The sequence below is a fragment of the Cetorhinus maximus genome, chromosome 3 (assembly GCF_964194155.1).
Source record: "Cetorhinus maximus chromosome 3, sCetMax3.hap1.1, whole genome shotgun sequence".
In the NCBI taxonomy this organism is placed as follows: domain Eukaryota; kingdom Metazoa; phylum Chordata; class Chondrichthyes; order Lamniformes; family Cetorhinidae; genus Cetorhinus; species Cetorhinus maximus.
In genome coordinates this window covers 25,201,300-25,215,243 of record NC_135881.1, presented here as the reverse complement: position 1 = coordinate 25,215,243, position 13,944 = coordinate 25,201,300, and the positions used below count along the sequence as shown (strand labels likewise).

General features: G+C 42.5%; 1 protein-coding gene across 5 annotated transcripts in view; it reads right to left on the bottom strand.

Moving 5' to 3' along the window:
* rbm33a (RNA binding motif protein 33a) overlaps positions 1–13,944 on the bottom strand; it is a 195,552-nt gene that overhangs the window by 20,618 nt on the left and 160,990 nt on the right. For 4 of the 5 annotated variants that reach the window (XM_078537080.1, XM_078537087.1, XM_078537083.1 and 1 more), the window contains 2 exons: positions 13,597–13,806; positions 2,734–2,922 (listed from right to left, as the gene is read on the bottom strand). In XM_078537080.1, coding sequence (XP_078393206.1) covers positions 2,734–2,922; positions 13,597–13,806 — 399 coding nt within the window. The remainder of the gene's footprint in view (positions 1–2,733; positions 2,923–13,596; positions 13,807–13,944) is intronic. The other variant, XM_078537103.1, reaches the window with a different exon arrangement.

The following is a 13,944-nucleotide window of genomic DNA, read 5'->3' as shown; positions in this document are numbered from 1 at the left end:
TTAAGACATTTAATACGTTTAAAGCAGTACCATCAACACCAAGTGAAGATGGTGTATGCATTTGGAACTGCAATAAGATCTATAATGCATCTCAACACAGACTGCAGAAAATGTTCGAAGAGGCTAATGCAGTCATCAATCAAGAAATAACAAAGCTAAATTGAGGACTGGAAGAGAACATTTAAACCATGCAGAGAAAGTAATGATGCAATGGTAAGGGGAACTCTTAGAACTTGGCTGGTCTTGGTGAAATGTGTCTTTGGGACTGTATCCAAACATCCTTCTTGACTAACTAGTCCTGTTAGACATTGAGAAATTACTCAATATTGTCCCTAGATAACTAACATCACTGACAAATCCAGAATAATGGTCCATTTGTCAGAAGAGCAACTCTAAACCAAGCAGGCCTGTCAAGTAGCATTATCGAATGATAGCAGCCCAGGAATATTACAGGATGAAGATTAATGTTAGAACAGTAGAAGAAACAATGCTGATCTGCAAGCCAACCCTCCGTATTTAAGTCAGAGTTGCTGCAGCTGCACACCAGCGTTCTGTATTGATCTCAAAAGTTCAGAGAATTCATGCACACACTGCTTTTCCTGCTAGTAGAACTCTCTCCCAATTAAGTCTGTTGCCTAAAACTCAGAATTTTAAACACAATTAACCACTGCTACTAAATCAGGATTGCTGAAGGATGCATCATCCAGAGGTCATCTCTTTCCAATTGGAATCCCAATAAATTTTCTCCAAGCCTTTGTGCTCCCATTCAACGATCAGACCTGTCAATGCTTCTTGAAAATGCCACTTAAAAATGTAATGGGGAAAAAAAGCTACCCATCTATCTAGAGCTCTGAGTCTGGAACACAATAGATTCTTCAATTTTTTTTTTTTACACAGTACATCCATGCCTAAAATTTTCCCAAGACAAGACTAAAATATTTTCAAGCTACTTTCTCCAAGTACATCCAGCTTTTTAAGATTCATTGGGGAAAACTGGGCTCTTATCAACTGAAAAGTGGACCTATTAGGGTATCATGGGTTCATCTGAAGGCTTGATAGAACTGGACAAAAATTGATCCAAAAATTCATATAATTTCACCCTAGTTTCAGAGAGAATTTGCTCGAGCGAAGCACAAACCCCGGCATGGACTGGTTGGGCCGAAAGGCCTGTTCCTGTGCAATACATACTATGCAATACATACTATGCAATACATACTATGCAATACATACTATGCAATGTAATCCTATGTAAAAACTTGCACTGATATAGCGTTCGTTAAAATTCATTCTCAGTCACATCTCTTTTCTCAACAACTGTCGCTAGATCTGACTCATTCCACAGGGGGTTCAAATAACATAAGAAACAGGAAAAGTCGGCTATTCAGCCCCTCAAACCTGCTTCACCATTCAATAAAATCATGGCTGATCAAGGGGGTCAACAGGCTTGAAACATTAATCCGACCTTGCTCTCTGCACATATATTGCACATTGTGCTGAACTGTTTTCAGCAACATCTAGTTTTATTTCAGATTTAAAGCACTGGCAGCATTTTTCTTTTTGCATTTATACAGCACTTGTGTAATGATACCAGAGTGTTTCAAAAATATTCATTTAACAGGCACAGCAACTTGGATTTATACAATATATTTAATATGAAAAATGTTGCAAGGCAGTTGGTAAGGGGATTGGAGGAGGAAAAAGCAATATGAATTAAATAATAGGCACCAAGAGTTGGTGAGAGTTAGGACAAGTGAGCAATAGTTTGATTGAAAAGATAAGTTGCCATCTTGAGTCAGAGTCCAACAAAACTGGGGCAAAGTGCAACAAGGCTCAGTTGTAGGAGAGGGGGATGGAGAAAGTGTCTCGCTTGGTTTCAGAATGAGGTCAGACCATTCTTCCACTTTTTTTTATTCATTCGTGGGGTGTTTGTGTCACTGGCAAGGCTAGCATTTGTTGCCCATCCCTAACTGCCCTTGAGAAGGTGATGATGAACCTACAAACCGTTAGTACTAGTGCAAAGTAATGTTGCTTCACGCTGGCATTATACTTAGTGCAAATGTACTCTAACTGGCAGTACTCCATTGTATATAGATGACGACAAAAAACATTTTATTAATGTATTATAAAATGTGCTTAATGTTTTTCAAAAATTTGTTCTATTTACTTTAGAATGCAGTGTACAATATGAAAGCTGGTTATAGCAGGAACTAAATATATATATATATATATATATATATATACACATATATATTTTTAAACACAGCGTTACAGAACTACCAGAGAAGCCTGTTGAGCTGAAAAGGTAACCAAGGGCAAAGACTGCAAGACAAAGGAGAAAGCAAAGTGCAAAGAATTAAGGGAGATTATTGAGCGGAATTTTGGAGATGCACAGCAATCCACGTCCAAATAGACACCTCTGTCAACAAGGGTGACAAGCTAGGACAAGCCACTGCCATCTGTGCTTTAGAGAAAACGGCAATCAATGTAAAAAGCTGCATGCTAATGCAAATCTTGCATATCATGAAATATACTACAGATGCTACAATTTCATTTGATAGTGACCGCTCATTACCATTTAATCCAACAAGGTAATATTCACCAATTATAAAAACATCTAGTACACTTCAGTAGAACTTTAGATTCATGGATTAAATGAGACATCTTAGATCAAAATTGCTTTAAAAAAGCCTTACAATAAAGTGTGCTAAAAAATGCATGCAAGGGGTCACCTACCTGAATAGGTCCAACAGACATCAGCAGGTTTTTTAACTGAAAATCAGTGGTTGAAGAAGAAAGCCCTTCAATTGACACCACACATGGTTGAGGTCTGCATTCCACCACTCGCAGATTCTGTTTATGTTGCATCATGCGTCCTCGGCCCATCTGGCCTGGTAATGCTATGCCGCGCCCCTGCATAATGACCTGTAGAGAACACAACACTCAGCCAATTTATTTTGTCCTTGGGGTGTCAGCTTGTGGCTCAAAACTTTGTGGGTCATATAATGGCTTCACGGCAACATCTACTATGCGAAACTACAGTTCAAGATGAGATTATATTTTCAAATCTGCTGTGTCCCACAATTAATAACTAAGAGCCCTAAAATCATGAATCACCATCAGTACTTTCAACTGGCAGCAATATTTAAACAGCAAAACTCTAATCCATATGCACGACAAAGAATTTATTTGCCTCTACCAAAGAAATGACGAAAGGATTATTGATGCACTATTTTACTGAAATAACAGTTGTGTGTTGAAATTACACCTAAGGGGATAAAAAATAAAACCAAAGGAATATTGATGTATAATAATTTGGGAACGTTTAAAATATTTGAGGACACTAGACTTTCACAGGCACTTTTACCTAAAAAGGTTGGGTATAGAGATTACAAGATAAATCTTTGCAAAACAATCTAAGATGCAACAATGAAAGAAGTGAGCTTTTTGCCTTTCCTGGCTAATAAACACCTCGATTCAGTTTGCATAGAAATTAATAAGGATTAATAAAGTGGACTCTTCTATAAAGAAGTAGTTACTAGAAAGATATACTGTAGGAACCTTAATCTCGAGATGGAAAAAAATTCAATGTAAAAAATTTGGGTATGTTCCAAAGGCTTGATTCTAATGTCAGCCACCAAAGAATGAAATTTACTTACCGAGAAAGAGTAAGAAATCCAGACACTATCAAACTAAAGAACGCAAGAACGCACACAATTTGAGTTCAAAATAAACTGGTAAAGAACAAGATTTGGATCTCGAGAATTGTCATTACCTAGCATTTATGTTACTTTATTTTTTATTTTTCTTTCTCAGGATGTGGGCATCACTGGCTAGGCCAGCATTTATTGCCCATCACTGATTGCCCTTGAGAAGACAGCTCACCACCACCTTTCTCAAGGGCAATTATGGATGGGCAATAAATGCTGGCCTAGCCAGTGACGCTGTATGTAGCGCAAATGTTACCTGCCCCATGTCAGCCCAAGCCTGAATGTTATCTAGGATCCGAGTAGTGTTGTACTACATTTATACTCCATTGTAAGGTATGCCTGGCTCTGCTCCTGGCGCGCACTTAACCAGGATTGGTGTCCTGGTTTTTGCAATGGCTCATAATTCTGCTACTTCTGATGGCCCATGGCACCTCATAGCTACCAAATTTTGGGTTGCCAGGTCTGTCCTTAGTCTATAACACTTTACATGGTGGTTATACCACACTACATGATGGAGGATATCCCCACTTTGGAAATTAAATTTAGCCTTCACAAGGAGTGCCAATGCTATTGTGCATAGACGTGTCTGCAACAGGTACGTCAGTGAGATGAGTTCCTCTTATGCTGGTTCCTTCACCAATTGTTGCAAGTGCAGGATGACAGATATGTCTGACAAGAGCGAGCCAGCTCAATCAGTGACAGCAATATTTTGCCACTCTTGCTGGTGGACACTGAAGTTCTACCTGAAGACCAGACTGATCCCTGGGATGGTGGGACTGACATGTGAGGAGAGATTGAGTAGGTTTGGGTTATTTTCGCTGGAGTTCAGAAGAATGAGGGGGGAATCTCATTGAAACCTATAAAATTCTAACAGGACTAGACAGGGTTGATGCAGGAAGGATGGGGGAGTCCAGAACCAGGGGTCACAGACTGAGGATATGGGTTAGACCGTTTAGGACTGAAATAAGGAGAAATTTCTTCACCCAGAGAGTGGTGAGCCTGTGGAATTCGCTACCACAGAAAGTAGTTGATGCCAAAACATTGTACTTTTTCAAGAAGGAGTTAGATATAGCTCTTGGGGGGATCAAAGGATATGGGGAGAAAGCGGGAGCAGGCTATTGAGTTGGATGATCAGCCATGATCATAATGGCCTACTCCTGCTCCTATTTTCTATCTTTCTATATCCCAAATATACTCTGTGCCCTTATGCCCTCAGAGCTTGCTCCAAACAGTATTCAATATGGATGAGTGTTGACTGAATAGTTGAGAGAGGTGCAGGAAGTGGTGATCAGCAGGCGGTTTCCTTGATCTTGTTTGAACTGCATCCATGAGTTCTCCCACTGTCCCAGCCAACATTCAACCCTCAAACAACATAATTAAAACATTATTTCATTGCTGTTTGTGGGACAATATGTGGTTAGTGAATTTTCCCACATCACAATAGTGGCTACATCTGTTGGTGCATTGTCTAGCCAGTATATGGCACAACACATTGCTCAACCATTGTACAACCCACAGAATCCTTACAGTGCAGGAGGAGGCCATTCGGTCCATCGTGTCTGCACCCAATTTCAATGGTATGAAAACTGGGGGCGGCGGTTTTGCTCTTCCAGTTTGCTGCCCAGGCATCAAAGTTGCAAAATACCCCAATGTTCTTAGGCATTCCTTCCCTCTCAACCTGCCAACTGCCTCCAGGGGCAAAGGAAGGGCAAGGGAGAACACTTTGTTCAACAAGTGAGCTGCTCTCAAGGCGACATGAAATAGGAGCTTCCATTGATTCTCATGGCAACGCTCTCTGATGGTGACATCACCAAGAGTGACAGGTAAGAAACTAGATATTTTCATTAAAACACAGGACAACCTGCTGTGACTATTTCTTTTCATGCAAACAGAGGAGTATTTTTGGGGGCGAGGGATAGGGGAGGGAAAGAAGGGCTCCAGTCCATAGTATCACAGGGCAGAAGGAAGCCCATCTGGCCCATTGAGTCTGCACTGGCACTCTGAAAAAGCATCCCACCTAGTCCCACTCCTCTGCCTAATCCCTATAACTTTGCACGTTCTCTTTTCAGGTAGCAATCCAATTCCCTTTTGAATGCCTCGATTGAATCTGCCTCCACCACCATCTCAGGAAGTTTGTTCCAGACTCCAAACACCCTCTGGGTGAAAAAATTTTTCCTCACATTACATTTATTCTTTTTGCCAATTATTTTCAATCTGTGCCCTTTAGTTCTTGTTGTTCTGTTGAGTGGGAACAGTTTCTCCCTATTTACCCTGTCCATACCCCTCAGAGTCTCGAATACCTCTGCCAAGTCTCCTCTCAGCCTTCTTTTCTCCAAGGAAAACAGTCCCAACCTCTCCAATCTATCCTCATAGATACAGTTCTTCATCCTGGTAATCATTCCTGTGAATCTCCTCTGTACTCTCTACAATGCCTTCACATCCTTCCTCAAGAGCGCACATAGAAATAAATAATTATGATTTGATAGCCATTACGGAAGCATGGTTGCAGGAGGACATGGATTGGGACCTGAATATTGAAGGGTACAAGATATTTAGGAAGGACAGGGAGTAAAAGGTGGAGGGATGGCTCTGTTAGTTAATGGTATTAGCACAACTGAAAGGGGTGATCTAAGTTCAGGAAACCAGGATGTGGAAACGGTTTGGGTAGAGATGAGAAATGGTAAAGGCAAGAAGTCACTTGTGGGAGATGTGTACAGGCCCCCTTTGCGTAACCAGGGTAGAGTTGAACATAAAGGAAGAAATAATTGGAGCATGTCAGAAAGGCATGGTGATAATCATGGGAGATTTTAACATAGATAGACTGGAAAAGTCAGATGGGCAAAGATAGCCTAGATGAGGAGTACATTGAATGTTTTCAGGAAAGTTCCTTAGAACAGCATGTTCTGGAGCCAGAGAGCAGGCTATACTAGTCCTGGTATTGTGCAACGAGATGGGAGTAATTAATGATCTCATAGTGAAGGTACCCCTAGGTAGCAGTGACCATATTATGATTGAATTTCACATTCCATTTGAGGGAGAGAGAAGTGGTTCGGAGACTAAGTTTTAAAACTAAATAAGGGCAATTAGGAGGGCATGAAAGCTGAGCTGGCTAAACTAAATTGGCAAATTAAGTTAACAGATAGTCAATAGAGACGCAGTGGCTATTTAAGGGGATATTTCAGAACGCACCGAATAGATACATTCCAATGAGAAAGAAAAAGTCCAAGGGACGGACACACCATTCGTGGCTAACTAGAAAGGTTAAAAATAACACCAAACTTCAAAAAGATAAAAGCAATATACTGCGAATGCTGGAAATCTGAAATAAAAACAAAAAATGCTGTAAAAACTCAGCAGGTCCAAGAGCAACTGTGGAGAGAGAAACAAAGTTAACGTTTCGAGTCTGTATGACCCTTCTTCAGAGCTAAGGAGAAGTAGAAATGTGATTAAATGTATACTGTTTAAGGGGGTGGAGTAGGTGAAGCTGGAAAGAAGGCCAGCAATAGGCAGGGGATAAGGAGAGATTGACAAAGATGTTATGGACGAAAAGACAAAGGGAAAGTTAATGGGAGTGGTAAGGGCTAAAGGAGCTGATAGTGGCATAAAGTTAAGAAAGCAGAATGTGTTAATAGTCGAACAAGGGTAAGCACTCTGAAAGAACAACATGGAACAAGTGACAGATGGCCCTTTTGGGGGGTGGGGTGGGGGGAAGGGGCAGTGGTTGGGGAAGAAGGATGGAAAAGGGATAAAAAGGGGATAGAAAATGAAAAAAAAATGAATAAAAATGACAATAGGTGGATAAAAAATATAACTTTTTTTAAAAAAAGGGCATTAAAAAAAGGGATGAAGCGAGAGGAGAGAGTTCATGGTCTGAAGTTGTTGAACTCAATGTTAAGTCCTGAAGGCTGTAAAGTGCCTAATTGGAAGATGAGGTGCTGTTCCTCCAGTTTGCATTGGGCTTCACTGGAACATTGCAGCAGGTCAAGGATGGACATGTGGGCATGAGAGCAGGATGGTGTGTTGAAATGGCAAGCGACAGGAAGGTCTGGGTCATGCTTGCGGACAGACTGAAGGTGTTCCACAAAATGGTCACCCAGTCTGCGTCTGGTCTCCCCAACGTAGAGGAGACCGCATTGGGAGCAGTGGATGCAGTAGACCAAATTGAAGGAGTTGCAAGTGAAGCGCTGTTTCACCTGAAACAAGTGTTTGGGCCCTTGCGCAGTGAGGAGGGAGGAGGTAAAGGGGCACCTGTTGCAACTTCTGCGATTGCATGGGAAGGTGCCGTGGGAAGGGGGAGATGTCAGGAGTGATGGAGGAGTGAATCAGGGTATCCCGGAGGGAACGATCCCTACAGAATGCTGACAGGGGGGTAAGGGGAGGGTGTGTTTGGCGGTGGCATCATGCTGGAGTCAGTAGAAATTGCAGAGGATGATCCTTTGAATGCAGAAGCTGGTGGGGTGAAAAGTGAGGACAAGGGGGACCCTATCATGGTTCTGGGAGGGAGAGGGGAGGTATGAGGGCAGAGGCGGGGGAGGTGGGTCAGAGACAGTTGAGGGCCCTGTCAACCAATGGGTGGCAAACCTCGGTTAAGGAAGAAGGAAGACATGTCAGAAGTGCCGTTTTGGAAAGTGGCATCATCGGAATAGATGCGACGGGTCCTGATGGACTTCATCCTAGGGTCTTAACAGGAGTGTCTAGTGAAATAGCTGATGCATTCGTTTTTATTTTCCAAAACTCCCTATATTCGGGGAAGGTCCCATTAGATAAGATAGCAAATGTAACTCCATTATTCAGAAAGGGAGGGAGACAGAAAGCAGGAAACTACAGGCTAGTTAGCTTAACGTCTGAATGGGGAAAATGGTGGAAGCTATTATTAAAGAAGTTATAGCAGGGCACTTGGATAAACTCAAGGTCATCAGGCAGAGTCAATGTGGTTTTGTGAAAGAGAAATCGTGTTTAGCCAATTTATTGGAGTTCTTTGAGGAAGTAACATGTGTTGCGGATAAAGGGGAACTTGTGGATGTACTGTACTTCGATTTCCAGAAGGCATTTGATAAAGTGCCACATCAAAGGTTACTGTGGAAAATAAAAGCTCATGGTATAGGGGGTAACATGTTGGCATGGATAGAAGATTGGCTGGCTAACAGAGAGCAAAGAGTGGGCATAAATTGGTCTTTTTCAGGTTGGCAAGATGTAAGCAGTGGCATGCCACAGGGATCAGTGCTGGCACCGCAACTGTTTACAATTTATATAAATGACTTGGATGAAGGGATTGAAGGGATATTTTTCAAAGTTGCTTTTGACACAAAGATTAATAGGAAAGTGAGTTGCAAAGAGGAAAAATGGAGATTATAAACAGATATAGATATGTTAAGTGAGTGGGCAAAGATCCAGCAAATAGGGTATAACGTTGGAAAATGTGAAATTGTCCACTTTGGCAGGAAGAATAAAAGAGAAGCATGTTATCTAAATGGTGAGAGAATCCAGAGCTCGGAGGTGCAGAAGGATCTGGGTGTCCTAGTGCATGAATCAAAAGGTTAGTATGCAAGTGCCGCAAGTAATTAGGAAAGCAATAGAATGTTATCATTTATTGCGAGGAGAATTGAATGCAAAAGTAGGGAGCAGAAATACCTGGAAAAACTCAGCATGTCTGGCAGCATCGGCGGAGAAGAGCACAGTTGACGTTTTGAGTCCTCATGACCATGCTGCCAGACCTGCTGAGTTTTTCCCGGTATTTCTGTTTCTGTTTTTGTTTTGGATTTCCAGCATCCGCAGTTCTTTGCTTTTATCGCAAAAGTAGGGAGGTTATGCTTCAGTTGCACAAGACACTAGTGAGACCACATATGGAGTACTGTGTACCGTACTGGTCATCTTATTTAAGGAAGGATGTAAATGCACCGGAAGCAGTTCAGGGAAGGTTTACCACACTAACACCTGGAATGGGTGGGTTGTCTTATGAGGCAATGTTGGACAGACCAGGCTTATATCCACGAGAGTTCAGAAGAGTTAAGAGGCGACTTGATTGAAACATACAAGATCCTGAGGGGTCTTGACAGGGTGGATGCAAAGAGCATGTTTCCTCTTGTGGAAGAATCTAGGACTGGGGTCAATGTTTAAAAATAAGGGGGGTCGACCATTTAAAACAGAGATGAGGCAACATTTTTTTCACTCAAAGGGTCGGGGGTCTTTAGAACTCTCTTCTTGAAAAGGTGGTAGAAGCAGAGTCTTTGAATATTTTTAAGGCAGAGGTGGATAGATTCTTGGTAAGCAAGGGGGTGATAGGTTATTGATGGTAGGTGGGATGTAGATTTCGGGTTACTACCAGATCAGCCATGATCTTATTAAATGGTGGAGCAGGCTCGAGGGGCTGAATGGCCTACTCCTGCTCCTTGTTCATATGTTTTAGTATGGCACCCAGAGCTAGACGCAGTACTCCAGATGAGGCTTATACAAATTCAACATGACCTCCTTACTCTTGTGCTCAATACCCCTATTAATAAAGCCTAAGATACCATATGCTTTATTAACTGCTCTCTCAACATGCCCTGTCATTTTCAATGACCTATGTACATATACACTGAGGTCACTTTGTTCCTGCGCTTCCTTTAGAGGCTTTCCCTTTATTTTATAGTGTCTCACCATATTTTTCTTGCCAAAACAAATCACCTCACACTTCTCTGCATTGAAATTCATCTGTCACTTGTCTGCTCAATCCACCAACTATGTCCTTTTGAAGTTCAAGACTATCTATCCCCATCACAATTGACAACATTTCCAATCTTGGTATCATCTGCACATTTTGAAATTATGCTCTGCATACTACAGTCCAGGTCATTAATACATATCAGGAAGAGCAAGGGTCCCAACACTGACCCCTGGGGAACTCTTACTACAAACCTTCCTCCAATCTGAAAACAACCATTCATCACTACTTTCTGTTTCCCGTCACTCAGCCAATTTCTTATCCAAGTGAGTATTTTCCCTTTTATTCCCTGACCTAGAATTTTGCTCACAAATTGTGTGGCACTGTATGAAATGCCTTTTGAAAATCCACATATACCACATCAACAGCGTTTCCTTTATCAACCTTCTCTGTTACCTCCTCAAAAAAACTCCAGCAATTTAGTTAAGCATGATTTTCCCTTGATCTACCCATGCTGGCTTTCCTTAATTATCCTGCACTTGTCTAAGTGATTACTGATTTTATTCTGGACCATAGTTTCCAGAAGTTCCCCTACCACTGAGGTCAAACTGACTGGCCTGCAGTTGGTCAGCTTTATCCTTGTACATCTTTGTGAACAAGGGTTAACATTCATAGTTCTCCAGTCCTCTGGCACCTCCCTTGTGTCAAAGGAGGATTGGAAGATTATCCCCTAGTGCCTCTGCAATTTCCACTCACTTCCTTCAGTACCCTTGGATACATCTTATCCGATCCTGGTACCTTATCTATTTTAAGTAAAAATAGCGTTTCCAACGCCTCCTTCCTCTCGATTGTAAGTTTTTCTAGTGTACCAGTTACCTCCTCTCTCACCTCGGCCTGGGTAGCAAGTTCTTCCTTTGTAAAGACAGATGCAAAGTACTCATTCAACACCTCCGCTATTTCTCCAGCCTCCACATGCAAGTCCGCTTTTTTGTCCCTAATTGGTCCTACTCTTATTTTTATCACCCTTTTATTGTTTCCATGCTTATAGTAGACCTTGGGATTCCCTTTTGTGTTCGCTGCCAGCCTCTTTTCATGCTCTCTCCTTGCTTTTCTTATTAGTTTCACTTCCCCTCTGGTCTTTCTATATTCAGCCTGATTATCCATTGTATTTTCTACCTGACATCTATTGTACGTGCACTTCCTTTTCATCTTTGCCTCTATCTCTCTTGTCATCCAGGGTGCTCTGGATTTATTTATCCCACCTTTCACCTTCAAGGGAATATACCTTGACATTGCCTGCAATACTTTTTCTTTGAAGGTGGCCCACTGTTCAGCCACTGTCTTTTCTGCCACCATTTGATTCCAACTCACTCGAGTCAGATGCATTCTCATCCCATCAAAGTTGGCTTTCCCTCAATTAATTATTCCTGCTCTGGATTTTTCTGTCCTTTTCCATGATCAACCTAAACCTTATGATACAATGGTCACTGTTCCCTAGAGGCTCTCCCACTAATATTTGATCCACTTGAGCCAATTCATTCCCCAGAGCCAGGCCCAAAAGTGCATGTCCTCTTGTTAGACTCAAAACATACTCCTGTAGAAAATTATCTTGAACACATTCCAGGAACTCTCACTCCTCTTGTCCTTTTGCACTATTCCCATCCCATTCTATATTTGGATAATTGAAGTCCTCCATCTTTGGGCAGCATCTTCCGGTTGGTGGACAGGTAAAATGATGCGGGAATAGGCCAGGTGTGCGTCCCGCCATCACCCTATGTCATTTAGATTTGCGATTCAGCTGCGCACCCGCCCAACTGTCAACGGTCTATTAAGGCCATTAAAAAACTAATTATGATAAACGGACTTGCCTGTCCAACCTTAAAGTCGGTCGGCAGGCCAGGAGCCCAGGTGGGCTTCAGAAAACATGAAACCTCATCCACGGGCGGGATGAGGTTTCATGACGGTATTTAAATTTTTATGAAATATTTCAGTAAAAGTTATGGACATGTCCTAACTCATGTGACAGTGTCACATGAAGGGGCATGGCAGGGAAATTTTTAAAATCACTTTTATTTGAAGTTTTCAATCAGAGCCGATCTCCCTGAGGCAGCACTTTGCCTCAGGGAGATCTGTGTGCTCTTTCAAGTGCACGCTTCCTGGCGGACGTCATGCTGGGCGGGCCACGTAAAATGGCGGCGCTCCTCACCCGACCTGGGGGGGCCCGACTGGAAGGCCACCCGCCTGCACCCACTCCCGCACTCCACCCCCCCCCTCCCCCCCCCAACCTGGGGGAAAACGTTGCCCTATAACTCTTGCACATCTCCATAATTTCTTTGCAAATTTGTTTCTCCACATCCCTTCCACTAGTTGGTGGTCTATATACTACACCAATCAATGTTCCTTTTCTCCAGCCAGAGAGATTCTGTCCTTGACCCCTCTGGAGCATCCTCTCTCTCCAGTACTGCAATGGCAACTTTATCCAATATTTCCACTCCTCCCACTTGTCTTCCTTTCCTGTCTCTCCTAAACACCTTGCACCCAGGAACATTTAATGCCAGTCCTGCCCTTCGTTGAGCCAGGTCTCTGTTATAGCAATAATATCAAAGTTCCATTTGTCAACTTGTGCCTGCAGTTCACCAATGTTATTAATCACACTCTGTGCATTCACATACATGCACATTAGCCCCGACTTAGGCTTTTTAAACTTTCCCACTTATTCTGGCCCCATCTAATGACTTACTGTCGCCTACTCTACCAAACTCTCCCAAGTATTCTATTTACCTTGATGCAACTCTCTGATATATCCTCATCATCAGTTCAGATTTCACTACTTCCCATTTTCTCCTCTGCATTCGGAATTCCCCCCCTCCCCCTCCCCCCCAGGTTCCCACCCACCCAGCCAAACTAGTTTAAACCCTTCTAAACAGCACCAGCAAACCTCCCCACGAGGACACTCGTCCAGGTCCTCTTAAGGCGTGAGCAGTCCTTCTTGTACAAGTCCCACCTGCCCCAGATCCAATCTCAATGCCTCAGAAAACTGAAGCCCTCCCTCCTACTCCATTTCTCTTCTTTATCTTTAAAGAGGCTATAGTTAAGTATCAGTTACCAAAATTGGAGTTGAATACTAAGAAGGGTTAATGGATTGAAAACAATTAGCCTCTTACTGGCTCTGTGGCTGAGGGCCTGTTCTACCATCACAGCAGAAGGCAGCTGTATTTATAGTATTTGAAAAATACATGTGCTTACCCTGTTCTGTTGACTAGCTGAATTCTTTGTCATTCCTAACAATTGTGGTACAGATTGCTGCCGTTGCTGCTGTGGTCGCTGCTGTTGCTGTTGGACTCCTTTTGTCAATGTGACCTTTCGAACAGGCTGCTGTTTCTGAAGATGCTGCTGGTGTTGCCGCTGCTGAGGTTGGACCTCAGGATGAGAAAAGCCAGTGTTCTCACTCCCCTGCTGTAAGAACACAGCATCATGCTGCTCAGTGTCTTCACTCAACACAAAACCTTTTACCACTCACCATGTGCTAAATGCAGTATGACCTTGCAGAAACTAGAAAAATAAACTACAGATGAATTCACCCCATCTACACAA